Here is a 27,855-nt window from a genome sequence, read left to right on the forward strand (position 1 = left end):
TTTGCGTTCAGTCATTCTGTTTATAAGTACAAACCTCTGATACTTCAACAAAATGTCCATCTCAAATCCAATGACCTTCACCTCTCACAGTCAGTTGCTAGAACTTTTCACTGGCTTATCATGTTCTAACTGAAATTTTAAATTCAAATACTCTATTCTTTAACCACAACTACTCCAGTTCTCACGTGGGCACATCCACTTGTGTTCTTATTCTCTGTCTCTCCCTTCCCCAACCACACTACTTTCAATTACTTTATCCCCCACATTTCAAGTATATAATAACACTTGAAAAATATCAGTAATAATCAGAATTATAATTTATAGAGTATTTACTATGTACCAGATATGCTTTACACACATCTATACTTAAACATTTATTAACCCTCACAATATTCTAATGAGGTAGGAACTATAATTATCCCCTTTCTTAGATGAAAACTGAGGCACAGAAAAATAATGTAATTTGCCTGTGGTCACACAACTCATCAGTAGAAGAGTTCCAGGGCCCAGGCTCTTAACCACCACACCACACTGCCTCATGTCTCGATGGCTATTCTAAATTTTCAACAACCTCCTTGAACCCCCACTTCAATAATCTCTTCAAACAGCTTTCTGATTTACAGACAACATTGTCTTTGATCTCATCCTCAAAATAAAGGCACTCAGGCTAGATTCCTCTCAATTTTTCTGCCCATTACCTACAAATTTATCTTCAATCACACCCATCCTCACTTCAAGTCTCTCCTCTACTCAAAGCCAATCTTGCACCTGTGCTCTTGAACCAAGACTCTCCTCCAGCTTTCATCAGACCTGCCCTCTCCTGTATCTTCAAACTTTCTCTCTGGCCTACTCTATCCTCACAGAAATAAGGAGTATAACTACCTACCCACCTGCCCTCCTACCTACCCACATACATACATACACACACACACACACATACATAAAACTCTTTCTTGACATACTACTATCCATATTCTACCCTCCTTTACTCATCCAAATCTTTTCTTATCAATTTATACTTGCTCTCTCTTCCTGTCCCTTCCATACAGGAATCTGATTTCCAATGAACCATTACTCCATTGAAACTGCTCTCCCTAAGGTAATCATTTAACTGTCAGCTCTGAAAAATATTTTCTAGCCTCTACCTTTCTGAAATTCCGGTGCATCTGCCATTGTTGATGGCTTGTGTCTTAAAACTCTATTTCCTTAGCTCACATGCAACCAGAGTCTCCTGGTCCTCTGCATACCTCTTTAACCATTCCTTCTCTCTCCTTCCTTAGGTCATCTTCTTCGACCAAATTTGTAATACATTAGCTTCCTCTGCACTTCCATCTGTAAAAAAAAAAATGAGGGACCTCATTCTCTTTTTGGCTTCAATACTGCCTTGCTGATGACTCCTTAAATTATTTTTTCTAATTTGGTCTTCTCCTTCTTGCTTCAGACTATTCAGTCAATCAACTACCTTCTGGACAGGAAAACCTAGATGTCCTTTAGGCATCTCAAACACACAAGCCCCAAATTTAATTCATTGACTTCCCCCAAACCTAATCCTCCTCCATTATTCTCCATATCATGGAGCAGCATCACTCTCCATTGGGTTAGTCACACAAAGAAGAGAGTGATGATAAGCTTTCTCCCCTTCATCCAATCCACTGCCACAACTGCTGACTTTTCAACTCCTTGCTTCAACACACTGATTATTGCTCCTTTTGTTCAGATACCTATTATCTTTTATCTAATATAAAACATCAGCCTCCTTGCCTACAAATTCTCCCAATATATAGCCACTGAGTAGCCTACAAAAAATGGAAATTTAACCAGGTCACTCCATATCTTAAAACTCTTCAAAGATTCCCCATTGCCACAAGAGAAAACTCTACACATCTTGATCTGACTAGCCTAATGGTATTTTCTGCCAGGAAAATGACCTAAATAAAATTGTTGAGCTCTCACTTGATTATAAAGTGAAGATAAGGGGGAACATACACATGCATATATACACACATCTCTAAAACAAGTAGCATATAAACCAATAGTAACCACTGAAAATTAACATATTAGTCAGAGAGCTTATCATGTAGTCCCTCACAGAATATTTTCATTTTACAGAGACTCTTGATGACACTTAATGGTAATAAGTCCTTAAGATACAGAGATTGGTAGCAAGTCATTCCAAGAGAATAGAAAGCATTCAGTCAGTTCTGGAAGGGGAAAAAAGAAAAAGGTGGCACACCCAAACTTGGTAATTTGAGAATGATAGTTTAATTAACAAACTATTTATAAAGATGTAGACAGAGTTTAGGGGATAGGGAACAGGGAATTGTGTACAGCTCCAGAGGATCTGACAACAGCCAGAGACGTTACCATCCCAAGCCTGAAGGGTAAAAGGAGTAAGTGATTACCATTATCTAGAGAGGGTTAGTTATATAGAGAGGGCCTCCTGACAGGTGCTATGGCTCTGGGGAAAGAAAAGCAACCAATTCAAGGCAACACAAAGGAGTACGATGGCTTCACTTTCCCCTCACCCTCTGATCTCTAGCTGGTATCTCCCATTGGTATAATCCAACCAGAAGCCAAAGGGCAGGGGAGCTAGATGATATAGTTGGTAAAGGTCATCCTCCCAGGGCACATACAGGGTGAAAAGGATAGAAAGTGGTTCTGGAAAGGTAAACAGAAGATATCCAGCCCTTTATAAAGTCAACTTTGACAATTCCAAATAATGTTATGTTTGTAAGAGACCTTAAAGAGGATATAGTTCCAAAATCTTCACTTTCCATATTAGGAACTGAGGCTTAGATAAGCAAGTGACATTTCCAAGGTCACATCATTACTTAGGAGTAACACATGAACTGGATGCCAGGTCAGGTGATAATCTCCATTTTGGTAACCTCTTGGTCCCCCAACACAGTGCTAAACATATAAAAAAACATTCAGGGACTTCCCTGGTGGTCCAGTGGTTAAGAATCCATCTTGCAATGCAGGGAACACCAGTTTGATCCCTGGTCAGGGAACTAAGATCCCTCGTGCCACGGAGCTACTGAGGCCGTGAGCCACAACAAGAGAGCCCGCGTGCCTCAACTACAGAGTTCATGTGCTCTGGAGCCCACACACCACAACTGGAGAAAAGCCCGTGCACTGCAACAAAGAGCCCACTGCAACAAAAGATCCCATGTGCGGCAACTAAGACCCAATGCAGCCACTAAATAAATAAATAAATACTTAAAAAACAAAAACAGAAAAACATTCAATACATACTTATTGGATTGAATTTTGTAAAGTTCTTTTAGAGAATACAAAAAAACCAAAAGTAATTTGATACGAAAATTTCCCCCTTAGTCATTATGTTAGAAAGAAAAAAATACAAAAACAAATATCAAACTATATGAGTGTGCCTTTCTTCTGCAATCTAGCAAAATTAATATATAAAATGTTACGAAAATTGGGGGAAAATCTAAACAATTTCAAATGTTCAAAATAACCACATGTACCTATTCATAGACATGTTAACCTAAAGTCTACTGACCTGCTGTGTAAACAAAAAGCATCTAAAAGACCTCTCATTTCTGAGCCATGAAAATAAATTAGCATAACAAAAAAGAAAACCATCAAAGGCTAATTGATGTAGTATAGACAATTTAATGTTTTTGTATTCTCCTAAAACATCACTAGAACTACTTCAAGTTACAGTCTACAAAATTCTGTTGATGATCAACACATACCGAAATCATCTAAGTTAATTAAATAATAAAGCTTTACCTATAAAATCTTAATAATCAGAAAACTCATTTCAAAGAATTTAGTTTCCCCACTCACACTTTTACAGGAAATTACATATACCCAAATTGATCAAAGAGAATAACAGTGAATGAATAGTTTCTGCTCACATTTGAACTTTTATGCAAAACATTAGAAAATAAAACCACAATGAGAGATTCATATAAAATATCCTTACTAAAAAAAAAAACCTTATAACTCTATCACTGACATTTTATTTGAGGGAAAACTATTCAAAGTATGTCCAATTTTTAAGAATCTTGAAAATAAATGTTTATAGCAAGAATACACATTTTATGTTAATTTTTGGCAATTGCAATACATTTACAAAAACCATACTCACTGAATGCCTCTCTTAAACATCATGCAAACTTTACTTTCAATTTTGAACATTATGTAGATTTAAGCTAAACTATTTTTATTTAAAATATTCTTATAGACTATGAGTGTGGTATATAGTACCTAATTGCAACATCCATTCATCTAGAATTCATCTGGAGATTATACTGTTATTCCTGGTTAATTATTTTTCTACTCAATTTTTTTTTACCCTATCTATTTAATACCATCAATACATAAATATGAAGAAAAGGTTTCTGCCTTGGTTAAAATAGTTGCCATAAGAAAATACCTGCAGAGCATTCAATGGAAACTCACATGGAAGAAGATCCTTCCCTCTTTTCCTTTAGGTATGAACATATATAATTCATCAAGTAGATCAGGAAAGATAAAATTAAGAAATCACATTCACAACTCAGGTGGGTATTCCCTGTCACTTAATTTTTACACCAAACACAGGTCAGTCTCTGAAAGGTAATAAGCCAACTAACAGGTTGAATATTAGCCCAAGACATTGAAGCTACAAAAATTCAGCAAAATTCAAATAATTGACCAGAGATAGGTTTTCTCCAAGCTGGCAAACTTTGAACTTTCAGAGCAATTTCTTTAGTACTTTTTTGTAAACGAATTTGTCAGGATTAGTACTACTAATAATATTAGTTTGATTAGTTGGATCTATGTTATAATGTTTCTTCTACATAAAACAATAGCAATGAAAAGCTTTCAAATAAACTAAAGTCACTTTACAACATTTAGGTTTCTAGATGAAATACAATAATGCATATGTTGTGGACTACCAAATGGGTGTTTTAGAGTTTGGATGAAATACTGTTAATTATAGCAAGGGAAGAGTTTATTCTAAATATGAGTAAGAAAACAGTCTAGGTATGGAAGGTATAAAAAATCATTTTTAGCTTTTATTTGATCTATTCACAAAGCCAGAAAACAAAATTTTCCTTAAACTCCTAGGCCAATGGGGCCAAAGTAATGAAGCAGATTAGACGTGGCAGCCATTCATATTTCAACTTACTTTATGTATTTACCAACTTCTCTTATCCCTTCTTTTTCCATCTCCCAAATTCCTTTACAGCTTTGATATTCAATGTAAGTGTTATCCAAGGTTTCCTTCTTTTTGCCTTGACAATCATATCTATTCTCAAGGGTTTAAATATCACCTGTGTGGTAAATTCAATCTCCGTATCTAATTTCTAACTCTAGTCTCTCATTTCTGTTACTGGACATTCAAGTGACAGCCCCCCTCTTCAAACACAATCATCCATCTTTCCATCTCTATTCCCAAATAAGCTTCAACTCCAGAAATTCCTTGTCAAACCTCAGGGCACTGAGAGAAAGTATCAAGGTTCCCCATGTCCAAAAGGTAAAGTCCCATATCATTAGCAAGCCTTACAAATTCCTTTATGTTCTGAACATTTGCTTACCTGAGCAAATGCTGCTTTCTCATGACTTTCTGCATTTGCACAAATAGTTCTCTTTACCTAGAATTCCCTTCCTCTCCTTATCCACTTAGAAAACTCCTTGTTATTTCTGAAGATGCATATTAGCCTTCATCTCCTTTGTGAAAACCCAGGTAGAATAGTTTCCCTCATTATTATATCAAAGCAACATATATATATATATATATATATATATATATATATAATAGAATGTTTTATTTCAAAGAGTTCTTCTACTGCAGGCTATTTCTTTTTTGTATCCCTTGTACGTAATAAAGTGTCTAACATGAAAATGGTGTTTAATTCATGTCAGCATCATCCTGTACTTTTTAATTCCTAAATATCTCTCTCAAATCTGTGCATTCCTCTCCAAATCTACAATTATCACCACTCATTATCTTTGGTCAAAAGTCTCATTAGTCTAGACCAATCCATTCTCAATAATGTAGAGAGAATAATCTTTTTAAAAGGAAAACTTAATCATCTCTGACCTCCACCTCCTCTCCAGCCTCATCTTTCAAACCTCCCCTTTGCATCTTCAGCTCATTCAGGGGCTTGTTTACAATCCTTCAGTCTTGCCATACTCTTACCCAGCATAAAACCTTTATATATGTTCTCTCTTCTCTCTAAACTGAATTCAACATCCATTTATGGTAAAAACTCTCAACAAAGTGGATATAGAGGGAACATACCTCAACATAATACAGGCCATATATGACAAGCCTAAAGCGAACATAATACTCAATGATGAAGAGCTGAAAGCTTTTCCTCTAATATCAGGAACAAGACAAGGATGTCCACTCTCACCACTTTTATTCAACATAGTATTAGAAGTCTGAGCAACAGCAATCAGACAAGAAAAAGAAATAAAATGAATCCAAATTAAAAAGGAAGAAGTAGAACTGTCACTGTTTGCAAATGACATGATACTATACATAGAAAATCCTAAAGACACCACCAAACATCTATCGGAACTCATCAATGAATTCAGTAAAATTACAGGATACAAAATTAATATACAGAAATCTGTTGTGTTTCTATACACTAACAATGAACTATCAGAAAGAGAAATTAAGAAAACAATCCAATTTACAATCACATCAAAAAGAATAAAATATCTAGGAATAAACCTAACTAAGGAGGTAAAAGAACTGTACTCAGAAAACTCTAAGACACTGAGGAAATAAACTGAAGACGACACAGAGAGATGTAATGATATATTATGTTCATGAACTGGAAGAATTAACATTGTTAAAATGATGATATTGACTAAGGCAATCTACATGATTCAGTGCAATCCACATCAAAATACCAATGGCATTTTTTCACAGAACTACTACAAAGAATTTTAAAATTCATACAGAAACATAGAAGACCCCAAATGGCCAAAACAATCTTAAGAAAGAAGAACAAAGCTGGAGGTATCATACTCCCTGATTTTGTAACAGAGCAGGGCCCTATGAGTTTTCCTGGGACAGAGCCCTCCGCACAGGTCCTCTGGTTTAGCTCCTCTCTGAAGTATCTAATGAATGTAAATTGGTGCAGCCACTATGGAAAACAGTATGCAGACTCCTCAAAAAATTAAAAATTGAACTACCACAGGATTCAGCAATTCCACTCCTGGGTATTTATCCAAAGAAAACGAAAACACTAATTGGAAAAGATATATATACCCATATGTTTATTCCAGCACTATTTACGATAGCCAAGTTATGGAAGCAACCTAAGTGCCCATCAATAGATACATGGATAAAGAAGATGTGGTGTATATATACAATGGAATCATACTCAGCCATAAGAGAATGAAATCTTCCCACTTGCTACAACATGAATGGACCTAGAGGTTATTACTCTAAGTGAAATAAGTCAGAGAAAAACAAATACTGTATGATTTCACTTAAATGTGGAATCTGAAAAACAAAACAAATGAATAAACATAATCAAAACAGACTCATAGATACAGAGAACAAACAGGTGGTTGCCAGAGAGGAAGGGGCTCAAGGGAGGAGAGAAAAAGATGAGGGAGATTAAGAGGTACAAACTTCCAGTTGCAAAATAAATGAGTCATGGGGATGAAATGTACAGCATAGGAATATAATCAATAATAATGTAATATCTTTGTATGGTGAGAGATAGTAACTAGATTTATTGTGGTGATATTTTGAAATGTATAGAAATATTGAATCACTATGTTGTATAACAGGAACTAACATAGTGTTGAAGGTCAATTATACTTCAAAAACAAGCAAACAAACAAACTTATAGAAAAAGAGATCGGACTTATGGTCACCAGAGGTGGGGTAGGGGAGGGGGAACTGGAAGAAGGCAATCAAAAGGTACAAACTTCCAGTTATAAGATAAATAAGTACTAGGGATGTAATGTACAGCATGATAAATATAATTAACACTGCTGAATGTTATACATAAATGCTGTTAAGAGAGTAAATCCTAAGAGCTCTCATCTCAAGGAAAAAAAATTTTTTTCTATTTCTTCAATTTTGTATCTATATGAGATGATGGATAGTCACTAAACTTACTGTGGTAACCATTTCATGATGTAGGTAAATCAAATCATTACAGTACACACCTTAAATTTATAGTGCTGTATGTCAATTATATCTCAATAAAACTTAAATGGAAAAAAATAGTGTAGTATTTTCATATAACCTAAGCCATGCTCTCATATACTTTAAGTCATCCCTTGATTACTTAGAATACCTAATACAATGTACATACTATGTAAATAGGTGTAAACACAATGTAAATGTTTTGTAAATAGTTGCCTGTGAGCTGCAAATTCAAGTTTTGATTTTGGAACTTGCTGGAATTTTTTTCCTGAATATTTCCATCTGCAGTTAGTTGAATCTATGGATGTGTAACTGCAGATATGGAGGGCTGACTGTATTCTCCTTCACAGCTGTGGAAATTTCACATTCACCTTGATAATTATTTGATAAATGCCTGCCTCCTCCACTAAATTATAAGCTCCTTAGAGGCTAAGATCATGTCCAGTTTTGCTCCACATTGTATCCCCAACATCAAGAGCACTGCACCTGTTACACAGAAGCTCAATAAATATTTATTGAAAAAATGAGGAAATGGTCTCATTTTCACACAGAAACTTAGACCTAACAGCTCATTGTCTTTTATGTCAATTTCCCAAGGCTTTCTTCACTTCACCCAATCACTTGCCATATCTACCTTCTTAATGTTTCTCTTACCAGTACCTTTCTTTTCATTGTTGCTTTTGATAATTATTTCAACAAATATTTATAGGGTACTTTCTGGATGCCAGTCACTGTCTTCAGCATTGAGGATACAGTTGTAAAGAAACAGAAAAAAACCCAAGCTTTGTGGAACTTAAATTCCAGGATGCCATGGAGGGAGGGTGTGAGGGAGGGGCAATAATTAAGAAGCAAGATGGGGCTTCCCTGGTGGCACAGTCGTTGAGAGTCCGCCTGCCGATGCAGGGGACACGCGTTCGTGCCCCGGTTCGGGAAGATCCCACATGCTGCGGAGCGGCTGGGCCCGTGAGCCACGGCCACTGAGCCTGCGTGTCCGGAGCCTGTGCTCTGCAACGGGAGAGGCCACAACAGTGAGAGGCCCGCATACGGCAAAAAAAAAAAAAAAGAAGCAAGATGAAAATGAAAAAATGTAGCATGTTACTGATAAGTATTAGGGATAAAGAAAAAAAGCAAGGAAAGGGGATATCAAACATTGTGGGATGGTAGTTGAAATTTTAAATAGGGTGGCCAGGGATGATACCTCTAAAAAGGTGTCATTTGAATGAAGACCAGAAGTGAGGGAGCCAGTCATGTGGATATCTGAGGGATGACTATTCCAGGTTTTCTGACTTAACAGATGTGCTATCTACTTTCACCTAGAAACTCGTTTGCTTAGATCAGCTCTATTGGAAAATTTAGTAGTGATGAACTTGCTCTAAGTGAACATACTAAGAAATGAGCACCAGCAGAAAAGATTAAAAATGCGCCCAGAAATATATAGCCATGTAGGGATTTAGGGAAGGAAGAAATTAAGGCACTTAGAAAATCACTGTTACATAGAACAGAAAAGAACGGATATTCAAAATTACAACCTTAAGTCAATTTTAAAAAGTTTAATTTAGATGTGTAGACTCTAAGGTAAGTAAGGTTATACTTTGGAAAGATTTATAAGACTTTTTACCCAAAAACCAATATAAAACAAAAGTAATGAACAAAAACATTTATAGAACTTAAAGTAGTAACTGGAATATGCAATCATCCTAATTTACAATCAAACATAAGTGTTAAAAATGTTTTTCTCATTTAACTAGTTAATTCTTGGTCTCCCATAATCAGGAAGTAAAAAGTATCAGAGACCTGTAATACTGTAGTTAACATCCTAAACTGACATAATGAGCTAGAGAGTAATGCTGTAATGAATCTTATTTAAAATGCAAATTAATATCTTGCTTTTCATATCATAATGTAAATGAATATCTGCCTTTTTATATCATAAAGTTCTTTACTTTGTAGATATAATTATATATTATAAACTTAATTAGAGTTTGCTCTCAGCAAAATGAGCATCCATAAAATAGATTACCTTTGACCTATCATTTACTATTAGTTCTGTTAACAATATTAATAGTTTAGTTACTTATCCTGCCATTCAGGCTGCCTTTCCCTTACCTCCTTCAGGAAACTCTAAGCTATTTTTGGTGGGTACCAGATCATATTCTTTGTTTCTTCAAAAATGAAAGAAAAATTTGTACCCTGTGGTAGACTGAATGTCCGTATCCACCCAAAGTTCATATGCTGAAATCTTAACCCCCAAAGATGATGGTATTAGGAAGGGGGGCCTTTATGAGGTACCTAAATCATGAGGATGGAGTCCTCACGAATGGGATTAGTGCCTTATAAAAGAGGCTCCACCATATGAAGACACAGCAAGAAGACACTTGCTGTGAAACAGGAAGAGGGCTTTCATAAGAACATCTGGCACAATGATCCTGGACTTACAACTATAGACTGTGAAAAATAAATTTCTGTTGTTTATAAACTACCACCTACTTGGTGGTATTTCCTTATAGCAGCCCAAATGGACTAAGACATACCCAGTGGATGGTGAGTAAATACTTATTAAGTTAGCCATGAACAAAGAACATTTTGATTTATATGGTTACATCTTTAGAATGATAAAACTCATTCATTAATCATTTATAAAAAAACAATTACTTTTTGAATTTTTTCCATGTGTAATTATAAAACCAAATCTGTCAAGTCAGTTACCTTGAATGTAATTAAAAAATTCAGACCAGAACACACTGAAAACAAAAAAATTGCAAAAAATGTCAGTTGTAGTTGGATACTTGTTTACCTTTATCCTCTATCCTTCAGCATAATTGAATCAGAATTATGTCAATCCATAAATAGATTTTACAGGAAATGGAGAATTTGACACTAACACCACTTCTCACCCCAGGCTTTCAGAAGGTATAGTCACATTAAAAAGAACTGACTCAATATCCCTAATATAAGTTTCTCAAAGAATTTCTAACACTTACTTTGAATAAATTCTGAAATAAAATATTTTATTTTGTATGTTATTAACCATGCATTTAAGCTAATGGCTCTTCAGGGGAAAACAATAACTTTAGAAAAATCTCAGCAGTTTGTATAATGAACAAGATGTTACAAAAATATTAAACCAAGAAAACAGTATAAAACATTTCTCTCTCATAGTTGTCTATGTCTCACTTAGAAACATCTGAAATATCTCACTTTGTATTTGAGCTCTAAAGTAGTCCTTTGCAAGAAAAGTTGGCTTCATGTTCATTCATTAAGGTAGTTTGCTGCTTTGATCATTTTAAATTAGAGCAAAATCAAGCCTTTCTATTCAAAAATGTTGGTTTCACATGTATTACTCAAAGAAGAAATCATCTTGGTGACAATATTCCGTACTAGTGGAAAAGTTAGTCTTCATAAGACCATTTTGAACATCATTTCTATAGTGGGAGGAAGGATGAATGACTGAATTTGCTTTAATTATTTCATGATTTCTGCTATAAAGGAAGGTAAAATCAAAACCACAGAGAAGAGACATAAGGTAGCGTGGAGGCTGGAAGAAGAAGGGAAAACATATAGAGAAGATAGAAATTCATGAAGTTTGTCTCCCTTTTTAGTACTAACACTGTTTCCTGAAAACATCCTCTTACAGTTTCCTTCCCTTGACAGCACCCTTTCCCTCTATCTCCATCTCTAAGCCTCAGTCACTTGATGGCTCTAGTCAATTTATGCTATACCTTTCTTTGAGTTAACTTCTTTTGCATTTCAAAAAGAAAAAAATATACAACAAAAGAAAGAATTGGCTTTTTTCTGGAAATGTAATTATAAATACAGAAAAATACTGTATAGCACACAGAGCAAATGAATATGACAAGGATAAAATATATCCTTAAAATTATTACACAATGCAATATAATATCTCATACATTAAAGACTCAAGCAAACCAGGCTTCCCTGGTGGCGCAGTGGTTGAGAGTCCGCCTGCCAATGCAGGGGACACGGGTTCGTGCCCCGGTCCGGGAGGATCCCACATGCCGCGGAGAGGCTGGGCCCGTGAGCCATGGCCGCTGAGCCTGCGCGTCCGGAGCCTGTGCTCCGCAACGGGAGAGGCCACAGCAGTGAGAGGCCCGCGTACCCCCAAAGAAAAAAAAAAAAAGACTCAAGCAAACCAAGTGAAAAGTTTATAGGGAACAAGAAAAATTAAGTAGCCATAAAAATGCATATAAATATGTTCTGAAACAACATTCATCAAAGTAAATAAAATCTTTAAATGCACATTACCTTCTGATAAATAATATTTGTTTCACCCAAAGGAGACAAAAACTAGCACCCACAAAAAAAGAAAGAACAAGAGAGTTCACAGATTACAACAAGATGAGTCACCATAAAGCTTTGCAACTTCGTTTATTATAAAATAACATTTTAAGTATTCTACTTACAGCTAAGTAGTTTGTTATACGAAGAGAAGGTAGTGGAAGAAGAGTAAAATAAAATGTTCTTAGAGCTCACAAGGTCAAGGTACACTTCCTACCACTTTTAACAAAAATAATATGGGACCTAGAAAAAAAACCACTGGACCTAGCCTCTTGCAGTAACTATGATTAGACTATTGATCAGGGACTAGTGCTGACCTAAATAGACAGTAACCAGTACTCAGAATGACTCATGCAAATGTGCTTTGTGAACAGAAAAACCTCACCTGTTTCTCCTTTTTCTTTCTCTGAGCTTCCCTTACAGAATGGACCTTTGTTTTCTTCCTGCTCAAATAAATTTTAAAGTTCAGTACTTATGTCTGACATTTAGAAATGGAAGATCATTTTCGCAACCATGGAACCACATATATTTGGGGATTATCGCTGAACCAAAAACTGTAATTTCTAATTACCTTTTAAGTTAAATTTAAAACAAAAAAAGAATCTTAAATTCTCATATTTGAATAGCAAACATATAGGAAAGATTCATCTTCTGGGGTACAAAAAAGACCAAATTATAAGAAGATAATTTAAAGACATTGGATAGGCAAAAGAATCAATTAAGTTATTGGTCTTATTTATCCAATGTCCTTTATAATCTGCTTCTAAATTCTAATGAAGATAATTATATACAGGGATAAAAATGCATTAAGCCACTGATAGAAAAGCAAGAATATTCTCATGGATACTAAACTTACTAGAAAGGGTAGATATACATTCAAGAAGTACACTGCAATTATTAAAGATTTCAATATGAAAACTAATGTAATTATACATATTTATTTAAATAAATGTGCATAAAAATACATAACTGTAAAATAACTATTTTAAATAGTACCACATCTTTAAGGGAAAATAAGCATGAACAAGTTATTCTCCTTTTAGTTATAAACGATGTATATACTTCTAAAACTCTAAAGAACTGTTAAAGAAACTAACATTTTGGGCATGATTGAGTAGCTCATTTACCTAAAGACCTTATTTCTTTATATATGCCAAATAAAATTTGAAAAAATAACCCAAAAACTCATTTTTGCATCAATTTTTCACATTTCTTATAACATGAACAAACATTTTATAAATAGCATTAAATATATATATTCCCATTAGAGAAAATATGCTAAATTTATCATTGGGATCCATACTCCCATATGCCCCACCCTAAAACTCTAAGAGGAATTCTTTTTTTTTTTTTTTTAAGAGGAATTTCTATATTTGATACTTTGAGTAAGATGGGTTTAACTAATACACATTAGAGCTGATAAACTGTAGTTTTTACAACAAAAAATGAGTGATAAAAAATTATAGTTAAATAAGCAGATATAAGAATTCAATATTTAATTGTCTAATTGTTTTGTGTTTATTACTGTTGACTCCCTGAAAGATTTTAAATACCTTAACAACAGTATGTAAAATGTTCATCACATCACCAGGTAGTGCAGGCTACATATAAATGCTACTAATAGCTGAAATATCAGATAACATATTAAATAAGTATGGTACTAATAAAATATTGCATATAATAAACACAAAGCTAATCATGAGATCCAATACTAATGGGATTTTAAAATATATATTAAAGACATATTTTAGAAGTATACATAGAAGAAATCTGCAAGAAATACAGAATCTGCAACAGTAAAATAAAAAAGCAACAATATTTATTTTACTTGAATGTTGACATATAATTATAAAACAATCATCTATTTCTAGAAGCCATCATTTAATATAAAAAGAAGTGTTTTCTCAAAACAGTAACTTGCTCTTTTTTAAAACAAATTTTTATTATGCTAAAATACACATAACTTAAACCCACCATCTTAAGCATTTTTAAGTGTATTTTTCAGTGGTAGGTATTAAATACATTCATAATGTTGTGCAACCATGCCTACCATCCATTTACATATCTCATTTTATCTTTTCTATTAAACAGTAACACCCCATGCCCCTCCCCCACAGCCCTTGGCAGCTACCATTCTACTTTCTGCCTATGAGTTTGACTACAGTAAATGCCTCATGTAAGTGGAATCATATAGTATGTGTCTTTTTATGACTGGCTTATTCACTTAGCAAAATGTCTTCATAGTTCATCCATGCTGTAGCATACTGCAGGATTCCCTTCCTTTTTAAGGCTGAATAATACCCTATTTTATGTATAGGCCACATTTTTCTTCTTTCTTCACCCATCAATGAACATTTAGGTTAATTCCATGCTCTAGGTATTGTGAATAATGCTGCTATGAACATGGGTGTGCAAATACTGCTTCAAGACCTGTCTTTCAATTCTTTTGAGTATATACCCCGAAGTGGAATTGCTGGATCATATGGTAATATTCTATTTTAAATTTTTTGAGGAACAGCCATACTGCTTTTCACAGCATCTGTATCATTCTGCATTCCCACCAGCAGTGCACAAGAGTTACAATTTTTCCACATCCTCACCAACACTTGTTTTCTGATTTTTTTGACAGTAGGCATTCTAATGGGTGTGGGGTGGTATCCCATTATAGTTTTGATTTGTATTTCCCTAATGATTAGTGATCTTGAGCATCAATTTCATGTGCTTATTGGCCATTTGTATATCTTCTTTGGAGAAATGTCTGTTCAAGCTCTTTGCCCATTTTTGAATCAGATTGTTTGTTTTGTGTTGTTGAGTTTTAAAAGTTCTCTATATATTCTGGATATTGAATCCTTATCAGATATATGATTTGCAAATATTTTCTCCCATTCTGTGAGTCACCTTTTTAACTCTGTGAATAGTGTCTTTTCATGCACAAATTTTTAAAATTTTCATGAAGTACAATTTATCTATTTTTGTCTTTTGCTATGTGTCCTTTGGTGTTATATGCAAGAAATCACTGCTAAATCCAATGTTGTAAAGTTTTGTTCTATGTCTTCTTCTAAGAGTGTTACAGTTTTAGGTGTTGTATTTAGGTCTTTGATCCATTTAGAGTAAATTTTTTATGTAGTATTAGATAAGAGCCCAACTTCATTCTTCTCTCTGTAGATATCCAGTTTTCCCAGCACCATTTGTTAAAAAGACTGTCCTTTCCCCATTGAATGATTTTGTCACCCTTGTCAAAAATCATTTGACCATATATGTGAGGGTTTATTTCTGGGTTTTCTTTTCTATTCCATTGGTTTGTATGTCTGATTTTACGCCAGTACCACACTCTTGATTACTGTACTTCTGTAGTATGTTTTGAAATTAGGAAGCATGACTCCACCAGGTTTGTTCTTTTTCAAGATTGTTTTGACTATTGACTATTCAGGGTTCCTGTAGATTCCAAATGAATTTTAGGATGGATTTTGCTATTTCTACAAAAAACATCATTGGGATTTTGGAACAAATTTCACTGAATCTGTAGACGGCTTTGGGTAATATTGACCTTTTAACAATATTAAGTACTCAAATCCATGAACACAGGATGCGTGTATCTTTTTTATGTCTTCTTTAATTTCTTTTAGAAATGTCTTGTGGATTTCATTGTACAAGTCTTTCAACTCCTTGCTTAAGTTTATTCCTAAGCATTTTATTCTTTTCAATGCTATTGTAAATGGAACTATATCATAATTTTCTTTTCAGATTGTTGATTGTTCATGTATAGTGATTTTTGTGTGCTGCCTTTGTATCCTGCTAGTTTACTGAATTTATTTATAAGTTCTTTAGGTTTTGTTTTGGTTTGGGTTTGTGTGTGGGATCTATAGGGTTTTCTACATGTAAGATCATATCATCTGCACAGATAATATTACTTCTTCCTTTCCAATATGGATGCCATTTTCTTCTTTTTCTTGACTAACTGCTCCAGCTAGAACTTCTAGTAGTATGTTGAACAGAATTGGTGAAAGTGGGCATCACTGCCTTGTTCCTGATCTTAGGGAAAACACTTTCAGTCTTTCACAGCGTATGATATTTACTGTGCGTTTTTCCATGTAAGGCTTTTATTAGGTTGAGGTAGTTTCCTTCTATTCTAGTTTGTTGAGTGTTTTTATCATGAAAAGGTGTTAAATTTTGTAAAACGTTTTTTCTGCACTGATTAAGATGATTACATGTTTTTTTTCCCTTCATTTTGTTGATGTGGCATATTACACCGATTGATTTTTGTATGTTGAACCATCCTTGCATTCCAGGAATAAATCCTACTTGGTCATGCTGTATAATTCTATCAATGTGATGCTGAATTCTGTTTGCTAGTATTTATTGAGGATTTTTGTGTCAGTGTTTATAAGGGATATTGGTCTGTAGTTTTCTTTTCTTGTAGTGTCTTTGTCCGGCTTTGGTATCAAGAAAATGCTGGCCTCATAGGATGTTAGAAAGTATCTCCTCCTCTTCAGTTTTTTAGAAAAGTCTGAGAAGGGTTAATATTAATTCTTCTTTGAATGTTTAGTAGAATTCACCAGTGAAGCCATCAGGTCTGGGGCTTCCCTTTGTCAAGAGATTTTTTGATTACTGATTCAATCTCCTTACTAGTTATAGGTCTATTCAGATTTTCTATTTCTTCATGATTTACTCTTGGTAGCTTCTGTGGTTTCTAGGAATTTATCCAATTAATCTAGGTTATCCAATTTGTTGGCATACAACTGTTCATAGTACTCTTATATAATCCTTTCTATTTCTGTAGAACTGGTGGTTATGTCCCCATTTTCAGTTTAGTAATTTGAGTCTTCTCTCTTTTTCTCTTAGACCTTCCAGCTAAGATTGTCAGCTTTGTTGGTCCCTTCAATTTGGTTCCATTGATTTTCTTCATTGTTTTTCTTTGAGTTTCATTATTCTTCTTTTCCTAGTTGCTTAAGTTGTAAAGCTAGGTTGCTGATTTGAGAACTTTCTTGTTTTTTTTTAATCTAAGCATTTATAGTTATAAATTTCTCCCTTAGAAAACTACAGACCAATATCCCTTAGCACTTCTTTTACTGTGTGCCTTCAGTTCTGGTATATTGTGGTTTTGTTGTCATCTCTAAGTATTTTCTAATTTCCCTTGTGATTTCTTTGATCCATTGGTTGTTTAAGAGTGGGTTGTTTAATTTCCACAAATTCATGAATTTTCCAGATTTTGTTCTGTTATTGATTTCTAACTTCATCCCATTGCTACTGGAGAAGATACTTTAAATGATATCTGTCTTTTAAAATCTATTGAGACTGAATTTATAGCTTAACATATGGTTTATCCTGGAAAATATCCCATGTGCACTTGAGACGTGTATGCTGTTGATGTTGGGTAGAGTGTTCTGTAAATGTTAGATCTAGTTGGTTTATTGTGTTAAGTCCTCTATTTCCTTATTTATATTCTGTCTGCTTGTTCTATAGACTATTGTGAGTGGGGCATTGAAGTCTCTATTATTGTAGCACTGTCTCTTTCTCCCTTCAATTCTGTCAGTTTTTGCTTCATTTATTTTGATGGTCTGACATTAGGTGCATAAATATTTATAATTGCTTTATCTTATTGCTGTACTGAACCTTTAATTAATTTTTTTTACTAAAATGGTCTTTTTGATTTAATTAAAATTCTCTTACTACTTCTACTTAATTAAAAATTAAGGTGAGATTCCAGGAAAACTGTTTACAAAACAGTTATATTTTTATTATTTATTTATGTGTGTGAATGCAAATTGTGCAAAAAAAAAAAAAAAGGCACTGATGTTGATTTCAAAGTTTTTGCACCCAACAAAATGTCTCACTGTTACATAATGCATAATGGACTTGATAACAAGTAAATTACATAAACAAATTCATACTATACAATACCATTTTTAACCTGTTTTATATTTGGGATGGATTGTTTATTAGAGAGAGAAAAAAAGAATACCACTGTTAAAAAGTAGATGAGAACAGTATTCTATGGCTACACCATGGTACCTTCCAGGAGAAGCATAAAATATAAGTCTTAACGAGGGAATATCAAATAAGCTAAGGGAAAAATTTATAGACTGTACTAATTTTCAGAATTGTCAGGCAAAAATTTTTGCCATTATATAATCTACAGATATCTAATGGCAACAACCATGAGGGTCCTATCCAGTGTTATTCACACTAGCTAGAGAGAGCCAACTGTACATATTTCTTCCTAATGCTACATTCAGTGACACCAGATTAGTAGCTTGAATTGTGCATGGTAGGAATTTGTATTTCATGGGAATTTGCAAACAAAATAAATCAAGGTTTTTGGTTTTTTTTAAATCCGTACCCCACCCTGATCCACACACCAGGTGTTACATATTTACCCGTACAACACTGGAAATATCACATTCCTGAAGGTATTTTGATACATAGGTCACTTAACTAGCTACACAATGCTTTAAAACAGAAACATTTTTCAAATAAACAATGGTAGAAAGAAGTGTAAAATAAAAATTTGCTTCCAAGAAAGCTATATGTTAAAAAATAAAGGAGAGGACACTGCATCTTGACACAGTCCATTCTATCTGAAATTTAATAGTTCTTTCTTTAGGAAAATAATGCATCTCCCTACATGTGCTATAGCACAGGTCCTGTCTCATATAAAAGTTCCTAACTTTTTCAATAATTTGAGGTTAAACAAAATAAACTGCTCCTTTCTGTTATCGATCAGCGTTTAATATTTAAAGACAGTAAACCTATAGTCCCAGGATTTTCTCTTTGATGTTCACTCTCTGTTTAAAGATTATAAAGGATTTAAAGCAAAACAAGTGAAATACTGCAATTGATGTTAAGAAAAATCCATTATATAGAGCATAGGGCGTTTTTTAGAAAGAAAATTATCATATCTTGTACCACGACAGCTTTGGTAAATCAAGTAATGATGAAATCAATGTTAAATGTTAGACTATCAAAATATATTAAATACTTATTTTGAATATTTAGAAACCCAACCTTATAACCTTAGCCTGACATTTATCATAATCTACTTTGCATCAGTTAGGTACCAACTCATTTTCTCAGTCCTCATATCTGTTCCTTCCCCAGATTTCTCCAGTTACTTCATCAGACTGGGCCTGCCACACTGAGGCTGGAATCATATAAGTCTTGAGCCTGAGAAGCTACCATAGTACCCGAGGGACATTCCTTTTATCTGTGCCTCACATCTGTCCTCCAGTTTACTCTGACTTTTATTCATTCCCTTAAAAATCATTACAAAGCCACCATGTTACAGTCCTTATGCTAGGCCCTGAAGATATAATGATACAATGGTAGACAAGATAAAGATGTCCATGACTTTCATGGAGGGCAGTCTGCTAGGAGAGATGTCCACTGAATAAATAATCTCATTTAAAAATTATAATTATAAACTATTATAAGTACTATGAAAGAAAAGTATATAACTCCATGAATGTATTAATCAGGAGACCGCCCTCCTCTGTAGGCTCCAGAAAAGCTTCCCTGAGAAAGTGAAATTTAACTCAAGACGTGAAGAATGGTTCAGGCAAAAGAAACGGTACTTTTTCAGTTCCAAACATGTTGGTTCCACCTTTGTTGGAACTTTTATTTCCACCTTTGCTGCCTCCTGGCATTTTTCTCCTGAATTTTATTGTATCTAGCTACCAATGCTGACCTTCCTAACCCCCATAATAGTATCAGATAATGTTTATTGAGCTCATACTACTCAGAAGATATCATTCTAAGCGATTTACATAAATGAACTCATTTAACCCTTACAATGACCATATGAGATAGGTTGTATTTCTTCATTTTACAGATGAGAAGTCTGAGGCAGAGGCATGATAAGTTACTTATATGAAATTACACATCTACTGGTACTAGTCCTTGCATGACCATCATGTCCCTCATAACTTATCACTCCTATAGAAACTCTAAGGCACCAAGCTACATTAGCAATACTACTGGGCAAAGAATACCAAGACTCCTATATCCTTCAAACTGCTATCATTTTCAACTAGACAGGATCATGTATATTTTCTCCAGCTTTCAGAAATAAGGAATAAAAAACTGACCAAGGTAGCCTACACTAAAACATCCTCAGGAGCAAGAAAAATGTCTTTAGAACAAGTAATACTTTCTTACAAAAATTATTCACCCAGACTATGAAATAATGAAAATGGGGCAAGGAGAAGAATTATAATTTATTTAATTCCTTCTGTACCTCCCAAGGAAGAGGAAGAGGAATTTTATTCTTTTAATTCAAATTCATAAATATTTTGCATGTATTTGCAAAACTAAGTTAATGTGTAGTGAATTGGCTATGATGCAGAAGAAATTACCAAAATCAATTATTTTCTTTAAGTAAGCATCTTTTAAATATTAAAGAAAAGGAAATAATTATCAAATGACTGAGGCCTCACTCAAAACTATATTTAAAGTTCCTGTTATGATCAAAGTTTCATTTGTAAATTTATCATTGAAGGTGATGTGAAAAACAGTAATTAAGTAGGTGATTGATACAGGTGAATGTATGACTCATAGTTTGCAAAGGAAAATAATTTTGGAGAAAAGGCTCAGGAAGAAAAGCAGCAAATAATGGGTTCTGGAAGAAATGAAGACCTTTCCTGTCCAAGGACTGTCAGTAGTTCTTTATTACTTGAAGATTAAGGGAATAGTGAATAAAGCTATCTGCCAGACAGCAGAAATGGTAAGAAATAACATTGTCTCTATAAGTGTACCTCACATTAAATTTCTCATAAATAACATTCATAAAATTAAACTTTCTATAAAAAGTTACTAGAAAACCCAACTCAAATCAGAACAATGGAAATGTCAAAATAAACCAACATTACAATTGTCACGAACTTGAACAGAATGAAACAGCAGGGTAGGTCAAGTTGTAGAATCGCCTAATTTTATCCCACTTGGTTTTTTAAAAAAAGGCAGATCCAGTACTGAATTAGGAGGAGACTTAGCCAGGTTTGTTTTTGTTTGGTTGTTTTTCTACTTCATGGGTTATTGAAAAATAAACATTTGGTTTTTGCTACTAGGGTTCAGCAAATTTATACAATGAATTTGGTTTCTGGTTCCAGAGATCAAATTCAAGCCATCAAATCCAGTTTCACATTTTTACTAACTGCCCCTCCCCTCTCATATATATCTCAAATATATATATTTATACATACATTTTAAAACTCACATTTTGGTATGAGTTTTAATTACTATCCTTGCCTTATGAATCTTTAAAGGAAATGAAGAGAATTTCATTTTGATGAAGTCATACTTAACAGGAAGTTTTATCCAATTTAATTTTTTAACTTATATTTTCATGTATATTTTGGAGTCCCTACTATGTGACAGCATTTAGCCAGATACTTTAAACACATAATCTCATTTAAGAATACTGGGTTTGGGGCTTCCCTGGTGGCGCAGTGGTTGAGAGTCCGCCTGCCGATGCAGGGGACATGGGTTCGTGCCCCAGTCCAGGAAGATCCAACATGCAGCGGAGTGGCTAGGCCCGTGAGCCATGGCCGCTGAGCCTGTGCGTCCGGAGCCTGTGCTCCACAACGGGAGAGGCCACAACAGTGAGAGGCCCGCGTACCACAAAAAAAAAAAAAAGAATACTGGGTTTATTTCATTATATATATACTGCCTGAGGACAAGGTAAACAGAATATTTTTTATGATAAAGCAACCTAAGTCCTATCACTGATGGCTTTTTAAGAGCTGTGTGTATGTGTTCACACACACATACGTACTAGACAATGGGTTCAAACCTACACAGTCTTGTTATAGAATCTTTGCTCTTAACTACTAAGCCACTATATGTTGGGAAAAGAAACAAAGAATGGCTTTTAAAATGAATATAACTGATTTAGGTAATAATAGTAGCTTCTAGAATAAGAGATCATAGTTTGGAAGTCAGTATGCTAATTACTATCAGCATAAAGTTATAAACAGACATTTAATGAAAATTTACAATGATAAAGATTTCTTTTCCTTTGGTAAATGTGATTAATTTTCAGAAAGACTAGTTTTTTTCTTTTTGGATATTGTATCACCTAACATTTTTGTGAACTTTTTATAAATTTTAAAGATTTTCATACCTAAGACCTTATACAATCATGTTAGCAACACTATAAATAAGGCAAGTATGATGGATAATTTTATATGTCAACTTGGTTGAGCCATAGTGCCCAGATATTTGGTCATACATTACTCTGGATGTTTCTGTGAAGGTATTTTTTAGATAAGAATTAACATTTAAATTGCTGGACTGAGTAAAGCAGATTACCCTCCATATAATGGGTGGGTCTCATCTAATCACTAGAAAGCCTTAATAGAACAAACACTGACCTCCCTAGCACAAGGAGGAATTCTGCCAGCCAACTGCCTTTAGACTCAACCTGGAAATCTTACCTGGGTCTCCGGCCTACCAGCCTACTGTGCAGATCCTGAATTTACCAACCCTCTATAATCACGTGAGTTAATTCCTTAAAATCAATCAAACAATCTCTCTTTCTCTCTCTCTTTATACACACATACACCATACACCCCACCACCACACACACACACACACACACACAGACACACACACATATTCTGTTGGTCCTGTATCTCTGGAGAGCTCTCAGTAAGACAGAAAGGTAGCGGAAAACTAAGCCTAAGAAAACAGGGGACAGGAATTTAGATTTTTATCTTTGTCTCCAGTCATTCCTAAAAAGATACGAAAATTCTCAAGAAGCTATACTAGAATTCAGTTTTCATACCCTAACCACATAGCTGGAATAATGTTCTTTTCCTTTTAAAACTGTTATTTGACAAAACTAATCAACTCTGGAAAACAGCTTAGCAGATTCTCAAAAAGTTAGGCAAAAAGTTACCATATGACCCAGTAATTCCACTCCTAGATACATGCCCAAGAGAACTGAATACCTGTCCACACAAAAACTTGTACATGATGTTCATAGCAGCATTACTCAGAGTAGTCCAAATGTGGAAACATAAATCTCATCAATTGATGAATGGATATCCATACAACGGAATGATTCAGGAATAAAAAGAAATGAAGTACTGACAAACGCTAAAATGTGGATAAATACTGAAAACATGCTAAGTAAAAGAAGGCAGGAGGAAAAGACCGCATATTGTATGAATTCATTGATATGAAATGTCCAGATTAGACAAATCCATATAGACAAAAAATAGATTAGTGGTTGTCAGGGGCAAGAAGGGGGTCAATGGGGAGTGAATGCTAATGGGTATGGGGTTTCCTAGTGAGATGATAAAAATGTTCTTGCATTAGACAGTGGTGATAATTGCATAAGCTCATGAATATACTAAAAAACACTGAATTGTACACCTTAAAATTGTGAATATTAAGTGAATCATCTCAGTTAAAAAGTGTTAGAAAATATAAAACTAACCAACTTACCTGCCTTTTTTGTGGTGCCAAACAACGAACAACTTCATCCACCATCACTGGAATATGTAATTTAGTCATCACTTCAGAATCTCTGCCTTGTAACTCCTGAGCTCCAGTTTGATCTGTTTGCTCCTGGGCTTCATAATCATTATATCTTTCTGCTGTAGCATGTATTTTTTTTGGCCAGACACCCAAATTAAATACGCCAGATTCCAACCAGCACGAAAGAAATTTTTTATAGATTCTACAAAAATATGGGTATTGAAGCATTCTGTAGATCAACAAATCTAGAAAAAAAATTTAAATATCATGATTGTTGGCTTTTTTCAAAAGAATGTTATAATACTTGGGGGAAAGCAAATTAGTATGAAATATTTAACACAGGAAAAATATGTAAAACTCATTATCTCAGACAAGTGAAGGTAACTACCCTCCTTATGCAAAGCAAGGAACCCAAGAGAACCCCAGAAACTATCTGAAAATACAATTTTTAATGTGGGCCTGATAAGCTCTGAGACCATTAATGTTTTAACCATCAGAGATGTGAATATTGATTAATCAGTCATCATTTTTCTGAAAGGGATTAAAAACATTATTTTATTTTAGGTTCACATGGTCTTTTATTTCAAGGTCTTCTAATTGTTTTTCTCATAATGCTAAATCTTCATTTTCAATTTAACTTTGAAAAATTGTCCCTGAAAAAAGACTACGCATGTACAACCAAAAAGAAAAGGTTATCAGTCTATGAAAATCTTACAGATTTGTCATGGATATGCTCTGACGAAATCATCTCACCATGGCTTGTATCAGTAAAATACATATCATTTTAAACTATAACTTTATAAACACTCCACTGAACACACTTTGGCACTTCATATCATTTTAATTATCTGCTCCCTGCCCCGTGCCCCCAAAAAAGCAAGTAAATAACTGATACATTCCTTCGCTTTCTCTTACTTGCTCGATTTTATTCTGTAATCTGTAATTCTTTAAAATGGAGAGGAAAAAAGTAATTTATGAAATGTATTAACAGAATACCTTTTGAAAACATTACGTTCTTTACCCATTTGGATGCAAGCAACATTTTTGATATTATTAAAGTAAATAACAATTTAACACTACTCTTTTCCTTCCTCATGGATTATGAGTTATTTAAAAGTAAGAACCACACCTTTATATCCACGAAATCAGATGCACACTAGGCGCTTAATACGTGTTTTCTGGAAAAAATAAAAATATAAAAGAATGGATGGATAAATTCCAGATTCTATAGAATTAACCTTGCTTTAGAAAATTTTACTTGTCTCACTCACCCTACCAAAAACCACATTCTCAAAATATTTAAGAAACATAAATCTTGATTAAATATGCCTTCCCTTCCTTTTGCATTAGAAAATGAAGAATAATGTTGAAAAGTCAATCACATGTAATGACTGGAAAATAAATAAAAATACATATTTGATATTATATCAATATAATATCAGTAAGATGTAACCTTGAGGATACCAAAGACGTAATTCACAAAATTATGTTGTAAATCTGACACAGAAAAAATATGGCAAAAAAAAAATTTTAATGAGTGTTTTAAGTAAGATTTTGGATGCTCAGCAATAACAAATTAGCCAAATTATGAATTATGCCTTATGTTTTCCAGAAAGTTTACAAAAGTAAGCCAAACTATGCTCTAATAACTTAGCATTTCTAACATATTTCAAAATAAAAGCTATGCTCTAACTTAGCATTTCTAACATATTTCAAAATAAAAGCTAACATTTATTGAGCACTTACTAAGTACCACTTACTATTCTAAGCACACTACATGTACAAACTCATTCAATCCTTACCCCAACTCTTAAAGGTAGGTACTATTATTATTTCCATGTTGCAGATGAGGAAAACAGAAAAGTAATTTGCTGAAAAGGCACAAAGCTGGAGAGCCATAAAGCTAGAACTGTAACATCAGCATTCTATCCCCAGAACTTTTTCTCTTAACCTATATGCTATAAACACAGCCCACTGGCTCTATTTGATACACTCATGTAATTGAATGGTACACTTTGATTACACTATGACTAGGTATTTGCAGTATTCCATGAATTAGATTCATTTTTTTTAAGGAGCCAATGTTATTGCTTGGTCCTACTCCACTTGGAAATACAGTATACTGTGGGGCACCCAACAGAGGACACAAGAACGATGTACAGCCCTAAATAGTGGAATATGGAGTATTTAAACAATACAACCAATAACTTATTCGATTCTTTTGCCTATCCAATATATGTAAACAATCTATACTGTATGTTCAGATTTTGATTTTTTTTAAAAAAACAAGCAAACAAACAAATAAAAAGCCCATCAACTCCAATATCAGAATCGGAACCACACAGGAAAAAGCAAATAGGGTAGAAAAAAATGCTTCTTTCAACAGCGCTTAATTTTCTTCTGCATTCAATTTCTTTGTATTTACTCAAATATATTCAAGGTACAAAGCCTCTAGATTTTAGTATACACTAATTGGCTACTAATGTGGGTAAACATGGAGAAAAAGACTCAATAATTAATCCTCCTTTTTGGTTGTGTCTTTGAATACCTCCCTAAAAATGGAAGAGGGCAAATTCTAAAGGGAGTTCCTTCCCTCTCTTCTGCAGCCCCATATCCCACCAGATAACCCAGAGCACTTCCACAGTCTGCTAAGAACTAGCCCCCCTAGACGATTTAAGATAGTTTAACTTCCCTCTGTTCACAGAAAAGAAGCAGGATATCAGGAAACCTAAACTCTACAGCCAACTCTGTGGTTTCCTAAGCAAGCCATTTAACTTTTCTCTGCCAGCAAAATTCAATTTAAACTGAGACCACGGAATTAGCCAGGTTACTCTTTTAAATGTGGGAACACAAAGGTGAGCGATACCTTTGAAAACTACTTGCTCAACGGAGCTACCAATTACCGTCATTGCAGTCAGCTCCCCCTGCAGAGAAAACCCTTCGGAAATTTAATTCCTAAGGCCAAAAATTCGACCTGGAGGCTGGCACCCGAACACAGAGAAAGTGAAAGAGGTCCTAAACAAAAAGTTAGAATCCATTCTTCTGAGTAAGGATTACACTCTGACAAGGGAAACTGTTTAGAAACTTCTGAACTCAGGACGAATGAGTGTTGAGAGGAAGCGGGAGAGCAGAGGCGCGAGTTTCCTCTGTGCTGGGTGAATCCGGCAACCCCTAGAAGTTCCCCCAAAGGTGAGTGGGGGGGCTCCAAAAGAGCTCCCGGGACTCGGCCACCTTCTCCTCACCTGAGGCACGAAGATTTCTCAGTTGGCCTCTAATTCGGGCCTGCGACGACCACTACGGTGACAGAGAACCTGAATTTGCCTCCCGCACAAGTCCCAGCCCTGGGGGAAACTTGCGAGAACGGACAGATTGGGCCCACGTCCGCCCCAGCAACAGAGGACCGTCTGCCTTTGGTTCCGCTGCTTCCAGGCCCCAGCTGCCAAAGGGCCCCAGGAGCTCGGGGCTCCAAATGGTGCTCCTGGGGGAGGTGCGGGATTTAAGTCCCTAGCATTGCCAGGTTGAAATTCACTTTTACTTTTTTTTTTTAATGTCTAATGAAACTTCAAATCTCACTTTCCATTTTATCCTTCTCTCCACTCTTTTCAGTTTACTCTGAATCTATGTTAAATTTCTATGTTTTAAATAACATGTTAGTATACTCTAATTTCTAACAAAAGGTGGGAATTAATGTCTCCTTAGCACCACGTGTTTGGAAAGTTTTGGTTCTTTTCCCTTCATTTCGTTACAAAATACGCCAATTTCTTGTCCTTTCTGTTGTACGCCTTAATGTCTTGCCAAACTAAAGAGAAGCCAGCTGGCATAGTAAATCTACAATTCCTTAAAAATATGGACTTCAAAATGTGAACACTGTTAAATGGCAAGTGTAAGGCAGAATTTAAAGTTAAATGTAAAATAAGCATTTAGATTAGGTGTGGAAACACCTGTGA

General features: G+C 34.6%; 1 protein-coding gene across 4 annotated transcripts in view; it reads right to left on the reverse strand.

Moving 5' to 3' along the window:
• The window catches only part of METTL15 (methyltransferase 15, mitochondrial 12S rRNA N4-cytidine), a 219,896-nt gene extending 192,246 nt beyond the window's left edge, over positions 1 to 27,650 (reverse strand). Inside the window, exons 1-3 of one of the 4 annotated variants that reach the window (XM_022583727.2) lie at positions 27,151 to 27,648; positions 25,038 to 25,086; positions 23,876 to 24,153 (exon numbers count right to left, since the gene is read on the reverse strand). In XM_022583727.2, the coding sequence (XP_022439435.1) occupies positions 23,876 to 24,136 (261 nt within the window). In that variant the 5' untranslated portion in view covers positions 24,137 to 24,153; positions 25,038 to 25,086; positions 27,151 to 27,648. Of the gene's footprint in view, positions 1 to 12,815; positions 12,874 to 23,875; positions 24,154 to 25,037; positions 25,087 to 27,150 lie in introns of those variants that run through there. The other 3 variants (XM_089915024.1, XM_022583728.2, XM_089915023.1) reach the window with 3 other exon arrangements.
• Positions 27,651 to 27,855: the final 205 nt, after the last annotated feature.

This window comes from Delphinapterus leucas, chromosome 7 (assembly GCF_059928025.1).
Source record: "Delphinapterus leucas isolate spDelLeu-1000000601 "Yukka" chromosome 7, BTC_Dleu_Yukka2, whole genome shotgun sequence".
Lineage (NCBI taxonomy): Eukaryota > Metazoa > Chordata > Mammalia > Artiodactyla > Monodontidae > Delphinapterus > Delphinapterus leucas.